Here is a 17,626-nt window from a genome sequence, read left to right as displayed (position 1 = left end):
AAATATAAATATAATTTACTAGGAAAAATAAAACTACCAAGAACTGTTTATGGATTCTACTTTACTAAACTGCAATGCTGCCACAAAAGTAGGAGAAAAAAGAAGTTACACAGTTGAAAAAAAAAAGGCAACAATGCATACTGTGTAACTTACAAAAATGTCATTGGTAAAGAACTTCCTATTCAAAAATCTTCTATAGTTTAAATTATAAATTTATTCCTCAATTTTAGACATAGATTCACAAAATGTAAAATTCAATTTTGGACAGAGATTCACATTTCTAACAAAGTTTTCATTTTTTAGTAAGTTAAATAAAGTACATACCATCATCTGCATCAGTAACATTAAACACAAGAACAGTAGATCCTAGAGGCAGATTCTCCATTAATGATGTGCTATATGAATTCAAGCTGAATATAGGTGGGTTATCATTTACATCGAATATATTGAAATAAACTCTGACGGTAGTAAATTGTCCCCCACCATCTTCAGCTCGAACAGTGAGGATATAATATTGTTGTGCTTCATAATCTAATACTCGAGTCAAGTTAAAAACACCAGTAACTGGATTCAGGAAAAATATGCCATCTTCATCATCTTCATTTACAATATATGTAATTTCTCCATTCACACCAGAGTCATCATCTGTAGCTAAAATAGCTGCTACCAAAGAACCTATTAAAAAGAATGAATTTATAGTGAAAAATAAATGGAACAAGGGATATTACTAAGAGAATATACACAAAGACACAAAAAAAGGTTTTATTTATACAGCACATTATTTTAAGTAGAGAGTTATCTATATATATGCATATATAGTAAACAGAACATCTTGCAGTGTTCTACAATCACACATACACTAACATTTTCAAGTATTCATTCATGTACCACCTTAGATATCTAGAGGATCTCATGTTGCTGTGTAAATGAACTGTCCTAGGGAACAGATCTACCTAATCTTATTTCTGACATTAGGAATTCAACTTATTGATGAATTCAGTGAGCACATATTGGATCCTGTTGCTAGTGCCAGGCACAGGGGATTCCAAGTAATAAAACACACTCATGCCCCAGGGACACTGCTTTTCATGATACAGCTCATGTGGTCATGGCTATAATTAAGACAAGCAATTAATGTAACAGATTTCATGAAGGGCACAAACCACTGTTCTTGAGAGGGAATGGAAAACTGCAGTGAAAAATGTCCTATAAATGTTTAATATTTTTGCCAAATGAAGTTTCCCAAATAGACTCCTTATTATACAAACTCATTCCAAAAGTAATTGAAAAAAAAATTTCAATTTTAAATAAGAATTTCTAATAATTAGAATGAGAACACCAGAAAGATGGGCATTGAGTGCTCACATTCAACAATTACAGCATATATTCAAAGAGGTAAGCCTATAATTCAGAATTCAGATTCTCCTAATTTTTATTGAGCAACTGCAAATCTCCTAGCCCTATGTTAGCAAAAATCACATATATTTTTTAAACTAACTTTTGCCTGAATTCTAATAGAAAAAAATTTTTTTTTTCATTTTACAGAAGAAATTGAAGAGAGATGAATTAACTTGCCTGGGGTCAAAAGCTAGTAAACATGTATTTACCATATTTCACAAATTTCCATGTATTTTTCCTAAACACGGCAACATAGTCACATGTTTTAAAGTATTAAAAATACGAAAATTATTGTTGGCAGAAAAATTAACAACCCATGCCACAAATACATTTTAAAACAGGAATATCTAAAATTACTCAACAGACAAATGGCTAACCACATCTGCTCTCAAAAGACTAGAGATTTGCCTGGGAATTTTACTAAAAATGGTTAATTAAGGGACTGAAAATCCAGCATATATATTTCCATAACTAGTAGCATATTGTAAAGACTGGTCACTAACTGACACCAGTGAAAACAGAATCCGTAAGTATGGGCAGAACTGATCCTTGTAAAATTCACAGATAGATAAAATAGACTTACCAGGGGCTGTGTCTTCAGTGACGTCAAAAGAGTATACAGGTCTGGAGAACTTGGGTGTGTGGTCATTTACATCACTGATGGTGATATTAATCCTCATGTCTGAGGACTGAAGACCATCATCTGCACGGACCAGCAGTGAATATTTGGAACGGCGTTCCCTGTCCAACCTTTTGGTTGCGATCAGATCTCCGGATTCAGGGTCAACACGGAAACTATCATCGGCTCCACTGATGATAGTGTATGTCACAAGAGCATTAGCCCCCTAAGGAAAAGAGACCAGGCATCTGAGCTGATGGAGTTAGAATACTGAGAGCATCACTCAAATTTTCTATCAAATATGCATTTGATAAAGTGAGGTTTTGGGGCTTGATTTTCATGATACTCTAAAACTTCAAAAGGCCACAGGACAATGAAGTATTACATAATCTTCCACTATTCATCCAATTATATAGTAAAATAAATCCTAGCTTTCTATGCTATATATATAATGCACATGGAAAGGAGTAATGTTGTCACTGAGGAAAATACAAATTATATTATTAGCCACAACAACCAGAAAGTTTACTAAAGGCTTATTTTGGGTCAGGCACTGTAACAGTATTATGCATATTTTATCTCACTTCAGATCACAACAATTCTATGAGGTATTATTTCACAAATGCAAATATTTGATTCACAGATGTCAACTAATTTATAAATGTTCACGGCGTAAGCATCAGTGAATTTCAAAGCAAAGTCTGCCTGACTCTGAACTCTTGTTCCTTTGGGTAGAACACGAAAAGATAATGTACTAACAAGGCAAGTGATGAATGAATAAGACTTGCAATAGAAACTAGAATAATCAGACATGGGAGAGGGATTATTTTTACTTCATTTATTTAGGGAAGATACAATGGAGAGTGTTGAGCTGAATTGCATTTTCTAGAACAATAAAAGTTTTTTAAGAAGCGAAGAATAACAGGAAGTGTTTCAACAAAAGCAACAGTGCAAGCGGAGGGAGAACCACGTGTTTGGCTTACTCACTGTTGAAAAGTAAAAGTAGCCACTCCTCCGAAGGAAGATGGGGCACTCTACTTCCATAGTGATACTGCCTCGGCAACCCAAGGAGGGGTGGCTGTGAGTCGGGTCTGACTCAATGGCGCACAACAACAACAACAACAAGTCAAGCTAATGTTAGACCATAGGTATATTTTGGAGACTCTCACATGCAACTTAAAATTGTTTTAATTCTATGGTCAACAAATTATTATCTTTCACTTAATTCAAAGCAATGTATTAAGGCCATTAATATTGTAAAATGGATTATAATAGGAAGATGGTAAGTAGACCTTTCTGGGCCCCAAAAGACTGGGGTTTATTTTTCTCAAGGTGCAACTTTACACAAAACAAATTCTCTGAGTGTCCCAGATATCTGTTCTATAAAAGGAAAGTAAGGGTGACTTACTGTGTTTTCTCAAATCTTTGAGCTGTGAACCTCATAAGTTTGAACAAAGTAATAGCAAGTTGGCAGTGGAAAGAAATGTTGGGGGAAATACCATAAAATATAAAAATAAAAAGCCCCAAACACAGCTGTTAAGTTGATCCCAACTCACGGTGACATGTATTTAGAGTAGAACTGTACTCCATAGGGCTTGTAAGACCATGAACTTTCAGAAGCACCACCAGGCATTTTTCCCAAGGCACCTCAAAGCAGGTTTGAATTGCCAAGTTTTCAATTAATAGTTAAGCAAGTAAATATTTGCTCCACTCAAGGACTTGGGGATGGGGAGCACATATCATAGACGGGAAATATTAAAGAAATGTAATTTAAAATTATTTTCACTGGGGAGTTAGGGACATATTGATATGGAAGATACTTCATGAGTAGTAGATACTTTGAGGCATGAAAAATTATGAAGTGAATTTTTATTTATGGTTTTTAATATGAACAAAGGCTAGCTTTTGGGTAATGGTAAACTGGTAATCAGAGATTTGGAAATGAGATTTCAAATAATTTCTGAAGGTCATTGTATGTAGGTGACAGTTGAAGTCACAAGAACTATTGAGAATTTAAATTGGGATATAGTTAGAAAGGAGGAATGTAATAACAGTGGAATATCCATGTTTAAAAAGTAGGAAGACGGAGTAGAAGCATAGACTGGTAGAAGAAAAGTTAGCATTTGAGAGGAAAGTCAAAAGAACAGCATGACATAGAATTTAAAGGGAGGGTTTAAAGAAAGGGTAGGCTTTAGCAGTGTCAAAATTAAGGATATTAAGGACAATTGAAATTAAAGAACATATCTTGAATTGGTGATGGGGGAATGTTAAAATCAATTTTGAAGTCTATTTTAGATGCACTTGTATAATGTTGAAATTCTAAGCACTTCTGTTCAAGTTTCTGTTCAGGTTCAAGAAAATATATTTTTTAATGACACACACACACACATATATATATATAACATTTGAAATCGTAAGGTAAAAATACCCTATAGTGGCTGAAACATGGTGCTCTAGAATTATACTTCTGAAGTTGAATCTCCGCCCCACCATTTATTAGTTGTGTGGCATTGGCCCACATCCTTAAACTCTTTGAGCATATGTTTCCTTATCTATACTGTGGGATATCTGTTAATATTGGCCATTGGAAAGGATTGTGGTGGAGATTAAATGAGTTGATAAATGTAAATAACTCAGAGCAATCTTCACAAATAGAGCAGGTTAATGCTAGTTGTCATTTTTATTCTTATTTTCACTATTTTTCCCTTGTAAGAGAAATATGATAGGCCAATGTATTTGATGATTAATACTGCTGCAAATCATTAATTTAGCCTAACATACTAATTTGAGTTGCTACATAGCTTAGGGAGTATATGTTTTCTTATTTCCTATCATATATATATATATATATATATATATATATATTAAGTATTGATGCTGAGGAAAAGTATTGTTGTAATTATTGACTTCAAAATTATTTCTGATTATTCAATTAAATTATACCTTTTATAATTATTAACCTCTAGACATTCATTTATTAAAATATTCAGAATAGAACTCTCAGAGTATTAAGAAGAACGTAATTTTGAGAAAGGTTAATAATAAAGAATGACATGCTGGAAGATTAGAGCATGAATAGTTTCCATATACTTTTCTACCATAGATTCCATATGTTGTTTCCTTTGTGGTCGAACTCATAAGGACATGATTTCTAACATCTGAGACAAAAATACTCCTTTAAAATGTGTCTTTAATAGCACTTGCTACCTGTTTGTACTACATTCCTCAATCAGCCTTAAAATTATATAAAGAAAATGCCTGTAAGCACATTTTAATTTAGTAATGGAACAGCTGAATTTAACACACTATCCTGCATTTATCTTTATTCAGGTGTACCTGGAGTATATACAGTATTATTATAATTTTATGGTTTAACAAAAACATTCAATAAGAATGTTTCTCATCTGACCACATTCTGTATTAGCTTTCCTATTTCACTAGGAGTTCCATTATTCTCATAATATACACCAGGTATGAAAGCAGCTACATTCAACTCTGACCTATTAAAACGGAAATTAAAGGAAAGCAATGAAGCAAACACTTATTTAAAGGTATTACAAAAATTGTCTGATATTTAATTATTTTATGTCTACAAAGTGAGTGAAATAATGAACAAAATTTCTAAAATTTTTATAGTTCTTCTGAAGAAAAGCAAAGTTGTAAGACTATGTTGATAAAACAATGGATTTTGTATTCAGAATCAGCTGATGTGGTGAATTAATAGTACTAGCGAATGTCTGAAAATGTCTGGCCAAGAGTAATGATTTAATTAGATCTTTTGAAAGGTCTCTTTATTTATTTAATATCCAAAATACGCAGAATCAGCAAGACCACAAGAAACAAATATCGTGTTTCAGCTGCAGCACAGTGGAAATAATGCTGGTTAAAAATATTCTACTCTCCTGAGGAACCACAGAGACAAAAGCACGTGGAAGGAATTCTAAAAGCAAATAGATATAAATTGCAAACGGCATTTTACAACTTTAAGTAACATTTTCAAAAACAAGTACGGTACCATGAAACAAAGTTTGAGTATCCTGGCCCATTACAAGCATAATAATTTTGTTTATGTATGGAACAAGAGACTGACAGAGTCATGCATTTCTGAAAGATATATATCTTGATCCAACACATGTTTCAAATGATATTTAAATTAAGTTCAACATGTGCATGCTGCTATTCTAAAACTCCGATTCCTTTGCTCATGCTTTTATTCTCCAGTGCCCTGTTGTAGTTTCTCCAACATACTAACACTCTTAGATTAGATTTAGTAACTAAGGAAAAGTGTAAAAATAAAGAATACTTCTACACATAATTTGCTGATGACCAACATAATCTTTTGTTTTAAATAAACCTATCCATCTGTCAAAATCAATCTACCAGATAGTTTTATGACAATTTAATGCTACTAACAAAGTAGAAGAAATTCCTTGCAGTTCAATATTGAGTCTTATTCAAACTGGATGAAGAAAAACAATAAAGTCATGGTTTTGTAAGAAATTTGGTCAATTTTTTTCCCCAAAAAATTCAATTAAGAGGTTAGTTTCTGAGATTACAGTATGGAATGAAGGTTTATCTAAAAATGTTAACAATAATGAAAATCACTAAAAAAAAAAAAAAAAGGGAAGAAGCAGCAGCCAAAAATTCTGAACACTATTGGAAGTGAAGGAGCTCTGGTAGCATAGTGCCTAAGGCACGTGACTGCTAACCAGAAGGCTGGTGGTTCAAACCCACCAGCCACTCCTCAAAAGGAAGATGGGGCAATCTACTTCCGTAGTGATACTGCCTTGGAAACCCAAGGAGGGGTCGCTATGAGTCGGGTCGACTGGAAGGCACATAACAACAACAACAACAACAACAATTGGAAGTGAGTATCCATTGTCCTTGGCTAGTAGTTGAAATAATCAGTAGTTATTAAAATGTTCAGAAAAAAGGTATTCTAGAAGGAAAGCAACTTCATAAACTTCACCTTAAAAATAAAATATATCCTAAAACTGTTTTTTACAAATAGGTTCCCCTAAAGTTGTAGGTGTACCTACATACTCCATTTCCCCCACTCTTGCTCATCCAGTCATTGACACACAGATTCAAGATTAGACAAATACATGATATTATGTCTCAAACCCTCCATATACTATTAACATCCCTGTCTCCTCTTCAGTGGCTAACAACTCTCCCTGCATTTCCATTGTCTACTATGACATTATAGCCCTGTCCATTTCTGTCCTACTTTACCCTAAGTGAACTGGCTTTTCTTATGTGTGTTAAAAAGAAAACAAATGGCATATTGGCAATTATGAAAATACCTCCTAGTTGGAGTGAGGAGCGATTGGCAAATGAACATAGAAGACTTATTTTGCTTGTGTAAAAGTATGGTGTATACATATGTTTATAACAAATTAACATAAATTGATTACAAAATTATAAATAACTTTAAGATTCTGTAATGTTAAAAGCTTTGCATTTTCAATGACAAATTAAGTAAAAATAAATCCTTAGCTTCTATAAAGATAGCACAATAGCACATTTGAAAGATCAAGGCACAGAAAAACATGCATGTAGCTGCAGGTATTTTTATTATTATTATTTAAGAAAATAAAATAACTTGGCTAAGAAATCTGAAATAAGGGAACAATGAACTCAGTTGTGAATTATTCAGTCAAAGAAAAATTACCTCTGATTATCTCTGACTCAGCATATTATTATCACATTTCAAAAATTAATGGTCTTTGGAACGAAGCATATAGCACTTAACCTTAATTATTGTGTAGTAAAATATGTCAGCATATACCAGACATTTGATCAATCACTGTAATACAAAGGTTCTAAAATTCAGAGTCAGGCTCTGTGCTACCTCATCAGCATCCAGTGCTGTCAGTTGCATAATCTTAGAGCCATCTCCAATGTTCTCCTCCACAGTGAGATCGAGCATGTCCGTTGGAAATATGGGTGGATTGTCATTGATATCCTGAAGTGTTATTTCCACCTACCAGGAGAGAAAGAAACAAGGCATGAATGATTCATGCATCTACAAGATAGCAGTTAAAATGCACACCAACTATGCCTAAAAAAATGAAGCAGAATCTCTGCATGTAACATCAAAAAACAGAAATTGTTGTTAAAGCTTTAAGTACAACATTAAATTTAAGTACTGATCATTTAACTGTAATGATTCCAATGGTTATCATGGACTTCACACTAGCAAATGTCTGCTGATCAACTATCATTTTCATCCCAAGATTTGTGTACCAATGAAGAACTGCCTTGTCTTGGGACTATCCATCATTCAACCATTAAATGCCACTTGACACACAGAGGAGGTGGTATAAAACTCTTCCTGAAATGTTTACATATTGGCAACTAATGTCTGGGAGAAAAAGTAAGTTCTTTTTTTTCTTTTTTTAAGAAATACTCAACAAAAGCCCCCCTTTTAAAGTCAACTCTCGACCTCTGAGGATCATTTACACATACTCTTCTCTTTTTATTCCTAATATTATCAGCATTTCTTATTTGTGACTAAAGCTAAATAATTGTTCCTTAAAACAGGGTGTTTATGTAAGCTGCAAAGTATTAACAGCTTTGTTTGAAAGATTCTAGCCAGACCTATTTGTTTGTTTCCCTACCTAAGAAAAATTTTTTATAAACCATGTGTTTTCTCTTTTGAGCCAGGTGCTAAAAGCTGAATCTCTAATAAGTAAAGGGAAGACAGCTGCTAATAGAAATGAAAGCTTCCCCAGTTGGGTCACAAATTAAGACATGGATAAAAACCCCATCCAAACACTTTGCTAGGCTATAACTGGGATGTTTTTCTTATAGGATGAAATTTCATTTTTCATAGTTATGCTGTAAAAACTCCATCAAATCCAAGGGTGATACATGAATATAAGAACAAAAGGGAGGGGAGCAAAACAATTCTGTCTCTTTTTCTGGGGAGTTGCAAGGGTGGGGATAACTAAGTAGGCTTATCATTATTTTTTGGCAAGGGGTGAGTGAGAAATATAAAAGAACTAGACAGTTAAATGGATGAGTAAAAGATTAAAAAAAAAAGAATCCAGGAAAACAATGTACAAAATAAATTACTAAAGAATTGTATACTTCTACTTCCATCTTTTACTTTTAGTAAGAGAGTTATGATCAAAAGCACATGGATTAAATTAGTCCAGAGAACAGTTAAAATGCAGTCTCTGGGTTAGGATTCTGCCACCTCTGGTTTTGGTTAGCAACAATCATTCTCTACACCACTTCCTTTAAGAAAACATCCAACATAGCCACAATGACAGACTTTAAGAAGCATGCCTAACTTCCTGCAGTGTTATAAAGATCACAAGTTTCAGAATTAGGTCTAAAATTCACATTTTACTTCTGCCACTTATTAGAGAGGTGAACATGGGTATTTAATTTCTTTTAGGTTCAGTTTTATCATCTTAAAATTGGTACAATTATATGTATCTTAGAGTATTTTATGAAGGTTGAACTTTGATGACCTAGGTAAAATTCTTAGCATAGTTTCTGACATAGAGGGAAGTGATCAATGAAAAGTGGAGCTCTTGGTCTTCAAATTGGCAAAACAGAAGTAGAAGTTCCTTAGAGCAAGGATAACTTGAGGAAAGGAGTTCAAAACATCAGAAGCGCAATATAATTCACTCTTCATCTCTGGTACACATTGAATATGAATTAAGCATCTGTTTTGGTTACTTAGGGCTTCTTTAACAGAAAATACCACAAATAGGTAGCTTTAAATAAATAGGGGCTTCTTCACTTACAATTTAGGAAGCTAGATGTCTGAATCCAAAGTACCAGCTCTAGGGGCTGAGAGAAAGCCCCTCAACCTAGGACTTCAGTTCTGCCTCTTGCATCTGGCCCACTGAAGCTGGAGGCTTCCCTCAGGCAGCTGCTGGCTGCTGAGGCTGACAAACCCAAAGTCAACAAGTAAAATGGCACAATCCCAAGATTATCGCGCAACACGGCAGGCCACTAGTTCAAGTCCAGGAACAATCCTAAGATTAGCAGACAACATGGCAGGCAGCTGAATGAAGACTCAATTTCATGAAGGGTACAAGCATGCCAAAAAGCTCAAGACCATTCCCAAAGCTTCTGCTTATATACTGGAAGCAGACCACATCCCTAAAGCAGCTACTCAGCTGCTCCAGTAGATTCCATCATGGAGTTAATTACCAATCTCATCATGGGGAATACCTACATCCAGCTACTCAGCCACTCAAAACCAGGCTCAGCCAAGTTGATACATAACCTTAACTACTACAGTGTCCTTTTAGGAAGAGCTTGGGAACAGATTTGAGGGCAACTGGTTTGATTTTGTTTTTTTTTGAACATATATCTAGTTGCTCTAGATCTCTTCCAACTCATGACGACCTCATGTGTTTCAGAGCCGAAGTGTTTACAAGGTTCTCCATGGCTCTGACATTTCAGAACTAAATTGCAAGGCCTTCTTTGTGAGGCATCTCTGGGTGAATTCAAACTGCCAACCTTTCAGTTAGTAGCTAAACATTCAACCGTGAATGCCACCCAAGGATCTATTAAACAGAAGGTTGGTGGTTCAAACCCACCAGCTACTCTGCAGAAGAAAGCTGAGGCAGGCTGCTTCCATAAAGATTACAGCCTTGGAAACCTAATGGTGGTTCCTATGAGTCAGAATTGATGTGATGGTAGTGAGTTTGCTTTGGTTTTGAGATATATATATATATATATATCACACAAAAGATTGGAAATCTTTCAGATCTGAAATCAGACCAGGTAGCCACTTAAGAATGAATGTTGTTCAGAATGAGTAAATATTTTTACATGCTTCAAAACCAAACCAAACTCACTGCCATCGAATTGATTTCAATTCATTGTGACACTCATGGGATTTCAAAGGCTGTAAATATTTAGGAAGCAGACTGACTCATCTTTCCTCATGGAGCAGCTGGTGGGTTCAAACTACTGACCTTTCTGGTTAACAGTCAAATGCCTTAACCACCGAACACCAGAGCTCCTTAGATATGACTACATGTGTGAATTTTCATATCTGTAGGCATAGATCTTTATTTGTAAAAAAACAAAAAAAACAGAAACTTATTTGTATGTCTCATAATTCATCTTCTAAATTTACAGTTGATAGAATTTATTTTAAATACTGCATTATCTTTCATCCATAGTTTTATAGCTTGGTCTATTTGGAAACCAACATGCTGATTGTGTGTGTGTGTGTGTGAGAGAGAGAGAGAGAGAGAGTGCAAGAGAGTGTAGTATCCGACTGTATAAACATATTTATAAGTTGTTGTTAGGTGCCATCGAGCCATCTCCGACTCATAGCGACCCTATGCACAGCAGAACAAAACACTGTCCGGTCTTGTGCCAGCTCCACAATCCTTGATATACTTGGGCCCATTGCCGCAGCCACTGTGTCAATCCATTTCATTGAGGGCCTTCCCCTCTTTTGTCGACCCTCCACCTTTTCAAGCATGACATCCTGTATTTGTAAGAGAATTGCATATATGTGTTTTTATGAAACTGTGTGTAAATGAATGGTCAAGTAAATGTGTGTGTGTGCATGCAGAAAACTAAATAGAGAGTAAGGAGAAGCCAGATTGGCATCAATTAAATATGATATCAAAGGCACATCAGCAAATAGTACCTCACACTAGACATATGTTGGATACACCAAAAATAATCCTCATTGAAAACAGTGAATTCCTGGATTGAGCAGCGTTCTTTTATATTTTAATAATTATAAAAATATATTTGTTAATTTCACCCTATGGGGTAAGGAGATTATTTCTATTACCATTTTAGAGATGAGTTAACTGATGTACAGAGAAGTTGTGTAACTACCCTGTGTCACAGAGCTAGTTAGCCAAAATGTTTTCTTGACTACTATGCAAATCTCTCTTCCACATGACTATTGGGTGTTCATAAATACAACAAATCATATTGAAAAACTATATAGCATAACTATGCAAATATATTTTCAAAAGTGTGTATATTATTCTTGTCTCTCATCTGGATTACTTTCATACAAACTACCTACCTATACAATCCTGGGTCAGTCAATAGGTTTCTGTCTGTCACAAAAAACTGGGCTGGTAATCCCTAGAGATGAAGCTAAAAATCTTTGATATTTTAAACTCTCAGAAATGTTGGCCAACTCCATAATTTTAGGTGCAGATATTAGATAGAATAAATATAACTAAATATTGAGTTTAAACTTAAGAATTTCAGAATATATCTATGATCCATCAGCTGTAAACACAGATCTAGTACATGTTCATCTTGTACAAGATACTTTGAAATGGGCAAATATCATGAACACCAAAAGTCATCCATTAATAAGACTGGCTATGCTTTTTCTCCAAGTTAGTGTCATCTCACCAACCAAAATGTTAAGAACTTCATATGCGATTTTATTTTTAAATCTAGATATTTTCTATTAATTGTCCAGTCTTATCTCTTGTATTCTACAGTTCTTCAGATACTACTAAAAAGATTTCTGCAAAGTTTTTCTAATTTCTCCCAATAGCCTCAGGTCTAAATTATCTTTGATATAAAATTTTAACTTAGTGCAGATAATTCTTATTCTGCAATCCCTGAATCTATCCAAGAATTCCAAGACTGTGTACCCCTGTTTGTCTATGATGTGAATTTTGACTCCGATATTTATTTGTTAAATAATTCAGAATTTATCAAGTAACAGGCATGTATTAGTCACTAAAATCATGGAAGACAATAAGATACTGCAATCCATTGCAGGCAAGAGATGAAATATGATATATAGAAAAATTTACAGTTATTTCTGGAAAAAAAAACATATTACTGACATCTTGCTTCTGAGAATTTTGTCCCCAACTCCATGAACAATTCTTTGAACTAAGTGTATCTTTTCATTGGTCGTGTTTTCTTGCTAATTCCAGATCTTAACATGTGCTTGTCTCCCTGTCTTGAATCTGACACCAACCTGAAAGACTTATTCGGTCACTATACCCTGTTTAGAAAAAAAAGGATTTGATAGGATTTGTTTTGAAATTTATTATATAAGGCACAAGATTCAAGAAATAAGAGATTATAGAAGGTAGCTGGAGAAGGATTAAGACATTATTACTTTTAAAAACACTTTAAATGTTATAAAATACACTCTACTGCTTTACAAGACAAACTATTGCGTATTTAAACTTTTAAATAAGCATCATTTTAACATTTATCTTTGCATTTCTTTAGACATGAAGTAAGGAAAATAATGATTTGAATAATCCTTTTGCAAAAATATCACCTTTTGAACACCACAAAGTTACTATATTTTAAATAAAAACAAAAAATGCCAACAGCTTCCATAATTTAAGTCCATGGGGCATTTTCAAGTATTGATTCTGAAAGGTTGTGAAAACTGACCTTCAAAGATGAAAGAAACATTACACCATCAAGATAAGGCACCTGCATATTTTATGCCTGCCTATCAAATGTTGACCTTTGGTGCTTAGGTACTTCTCCCCTTAAGAACATATGTGGTATCACGAGCGTCAATTACAAAAAGGGTAATTGATGCATTGTGGTCAAATTATTAATAAATATGTCAGCCACAGTTAACAATTGAGACACAGGTACTGCCCAAAGTCAGAACTCCTGATACTATTTAAAGATCTTTAGAGTAACAACTTTTTTGGGAGTGAGACCTCTAATTCCCAAACAGCAAAATCTTTGTAAGTGACGTAATTATTTTAGAGGTAAAAACATGATTAAGGTAGTTCATAAAAATTAGTTCAAAAATGAAGGTCTGTAGCTTAGTAATTTTAGAAAGAAAAAATAATTAAAAATACAACAAACAGTACCAACAATAACAAAAAAAGGAATGTATGGTCACATATGTATGTGAATAGGCATATAGGTGTATGGAGAGATATACGTGTGTACATATGTGTGCACAGAATTATCCATATGTACATGTATATACAGATATGTGTGCATGCATACATATTCATAAAGAACACAGTTACAGATCCTATTCAGACATAACCAGTAACCTTGCAAGATTGTTTTTTTTGGAGTTTGAAGATTTAAGAATGCAGTGTTATGGAAAACTCAGTTAACTGACATAATAGACTTTACAAAGTTCATATTCTACATCCTAGTGAGTTGAGTAGTATCTGAGGTCTTAAAACTTTGTCAGCAGCCATCTAAGATACAGGTATGGTCTCTACTTCTCAGAAGTAAAATATAAAGAAATAAACTAAAGTATCAGAGAAGAAACTAAACTACAGGGTTTTTGTTGTTATTTGTTGTTGTCAGGTGCCGTGGAGTTGGCTCCTACTCATAGTGACCCCATGTACAACAGAACGAAACACTGCCTGGTCATGTGTCGTCTTCACAATCCTTGATATATTTGATCCCATCACTGCAGCCACTGTGTCAGTTATCTCATTGAGGGTCTTCCCCTTTTTCACTGACCCTCTACCAAGCATGATATCCTTCTCCAGGGACTGGCCCATTCTGACAACATGACCAAAGCAGATGAGACAAAGTCTGGACATTCTTGCTACCAAGACCATTCTGGCTGTACTTGTCTCAGAACAGATTTGTTAGTTCTTCTGGCAGTCCATTGTATTTTCAGCATTCTTCACCAATATCACAATTCAAAGCTATCAACTCTTCTTTGTTCTTCCTTATTTTTTGTCCAACTTTCACATGCCTATAAGGTGATTGAAAATACCATGTTAGAATTAGGTGCACATTAGTCTTCAAAGCGACATCTTTGCTCCTTAATACATGAAAGAGGTTTTTTCTTTTTTTTTTTTTTTTCTCTCTGGTACTTAGCTGATTTGCTCAATGCCATATGAGGCATGAGGTCTGATTTCTTGACTGCTGCTTCCATGGGTGTAGATTATAGATCCAAGTAAAATGAAATCCCTGACAACTTTAATCTTTCTCCATTTCTCATGATGTTGCTCATTGGTCCATGTGTGAGGATTTTTGTTTTCTTTATATTGACATGTAATCCATACTGAAGACTGTAGTCTTTGAATCTTCATCAATAAATTCTTTAAATCATCTTCACTTTTAGCAAGCAAGGTTGTGTCATCTGCATATTGCATATTGTTAATGAGTTATCCTCCAATCCTGATGCCACATTCTTCTTCATGTAGTTCAGATTCTGGGATTTTCTGTGCAGCACATGGATTGAATATCTATGGTGAAAGTGTACAACCCTGACACACACCTCTCCTGATTTTAAACTATACAGTATCCCTTGTTCTGTTTGAATGACAGTCTCTAGGTCTATGTACACATTCCTCAGCACAATTAAGTGATCTAGAATTTCCATTCTTTACAACGTTGTCCACAATTAATTATGATCCATGCAGTTTGGGGTGACTTGTTTGTTGTTGTGAAGCTGGAGGCTATGCTACCAGTATTTCAAATACCAGCAGAGTCTCCCACAGTGGACAAGTTTCAGCAGAGCTTCCAGACTAAGATAGACTGGGAAAAAGGATGGGGCCATCCATTTCTGAAAAAATTGGTCACCGAAGACCTTATGAACAGCAGTAAAACAGGGCTGATAATCTACACAATCATGGCCTCATCTATCTAAGACCAAGAGAGTTTCATGGTTATCATCCTGATCAGGGCCACAATAATGGACACTGACAGAATGGGAGGAAAACGTGGAACAGAACTCTTAATTCTTAAAAGACTAGTTGAGAGTAGATGACTCCTTAAGACTATTGCCTTTAGATATTCTTTAAACCTTCAACCGAACCATTCCCTAAGGTCACCTTTTAGCAAAATAACACTCTGGTACACAAAATAGAAGATTTTACCAATGAGTTTGGTGCCCAATTAAAATATCATCTATATGAGACCAAAAGGTCAACTGTTAATATTAAAGCAAAAATAGGAAGAAAGGAGGCAAGGGAACTAAAGAACTGGAAATGCAATAATAAGCACACAATTAAAGAGAATGTTGTCATATTGTGAAAATGTAACTAATGTCACTGAACAATTTGTACAGAGATTATCAAATTGGAACCTAATTTACTGTGCAAAGTTTCATTGAACGCATAGTAAAATATTAAAAAGAAGAATAATAATGGCTTTAAATAGTGTTACAAAACCCCTTGATGCTGAAAGAATAGAGTCCCTGGTGTTCAGCTTGCTGAATAGTCAAGTGGATATTTAAGAAGCCCAAAATCTTACTGTGAAAATAATTGCGAGGAAATAAATACCATACTTTTTTTCTACAATATACAGTCTATCATTTTATTCGTGGTATGTTAAGATATATATATTATTGTTGTTCTTGTTATATGCTGTCAAGTTGGACCCGACTCATAGTGACCCCTCCTTGGGTTTCCGATTTATACTGACTCCCAAAACTAAACTCACTGCCACTGAGTCAATTCCAACTCATAATGACCCCCACTGGGATTCCAAGGCTGTAAATCTTTACAGAAGCAGACTGCCCCATCTTTCTTTGGCCAAGTGACTGTGTTCAAACTACTGACCTTCTGGTTAGTAGTCAAATACCTTAACCACTGTACCACCAGAGCCCCTTGATTTATATACTTTATATATATAATTTGTAATATATATATATAATTAATTTGTAAGTGAATAAAAGAGCATATAATTGCATGATGAATGGGCAACAATTAATCACCAATAGTAATTATAGAACCATTATATATGTTTAAATTTAAATATAAAACATGGTATTTCACTGACTTAAACTGGTATTATAAAATATATTAAATTCAAAGCTAGAGAATTATCTAAAATAACAAGGTGCATTATAAACTCATTCCACAGTTAATAAATTGTTAATTGCATTGTGATTACTACCTCAACAATAGTTTAAAAACTTAACCATAAATGCACAACCTCTCCAAAAAAAAAAAAACAACTCACTGCCATCTAGTTTAATCGACTCATAGCGACCCTTCCTTGGGTTTCCTAGGCAGCATCTTTACAGAAGTAGATTACCCAATCTTCTTTCCGAGGAGTGGCTGGTGGGTTTGAATCACCAGCCTTCTGGTTAGCAGTCAAATGCCTTAGGCACTACACCACCAGACCTCTCCACAACCCAAAAAATAACTCTTAATGGATGAGGACTACTACTAATAATAATAAAAGGAAGATATTTTCTTAGAACTCACAATGATTCTGCAACCAAAGTAACATGATTCTTGAGAAATCAGGCTATAAAACAATCTATTTTTCTTTTGGAAGATTATGGAATTTATAAATCACTAATTTAGAAATTAATTCATATGTCAATAGAAGTATTACTGGTGCTGGTAGTACAATAAGAAGAATTAAATGTCATTGAGCTGTACAAGTAAAAACACATTTAAATGGTAAAGTTTTTTTAATATATACACACCACAGCATAAGTAAATGAAACTTATTTTTTAAAAAATTAAATATGAATGTTAAATAATCCCTGGGTCAAACTCATTTATTTTACAGAGAATCAAAACTAAGGCACTGAAATATTAAGTTGTTGTTGTTATGTGCCGTCGAGTCAGCCCTGACTCATAGCGACCCCTCCTTGGATTTCCGAGGCAGTATCACTACGGAAGTAGGATTGCCCAACCTTCCTTCCGAGGAGTGGCTGGTGGG

At 34.5% G+C, this 17,626-nt stretch overlaps 1 protein-coding gene across 1 annotated transcript in view; it reads right to left on the bottom strand.

Annotated features, from left to right (window-relative positions):
• Positions 1–17,626, bottom strand: part of FAT4 (FAT atypical cadherin 4) — a 231,276-nt gene that overhangs the window by 106,675 nt on the left and 106,975 nt on the right. Inside the window, exons 2-4 of the mRNA XM_007946465.2 lie at positions 7,872–8,003; positions 1,982–2,243; positions 325–675 (exon numbers count right to left, since the gene is read on the bottom strand). Of these exons, the coding sequence (XP_007944656.1) occupies positions 325–675; positions 1,982–2,243; positions 7,872–8,003 (745 nt within the window). The remainder of the gene's footprint in view (positions 1–324; positions 676–1,981; positions 2,244–7,871; positions 8,004–17,626) is intronic.

Source organism: Orycteropus afer, unplaced genomic scaffold (assembly GCF_000298275.1).
Source record: "Orycteropus afer afer isolate SDZICR_OR568_19922 unplaced genomic scaffold, OryAfe1.0 scaffold00162, whole genome shotgun sequence".
Classification (NCBI taxonomy): Eukaryota; Metazoa; Chordata; class Mammalia; order Tubulidentata; family Orycteropodidae; genus Orycteropus; species Orycteropus afer.
Note: the sequence above shows the minus strand (reverse complement) of the source record. Positions and strands in the feature narration are given on the sequence as shown.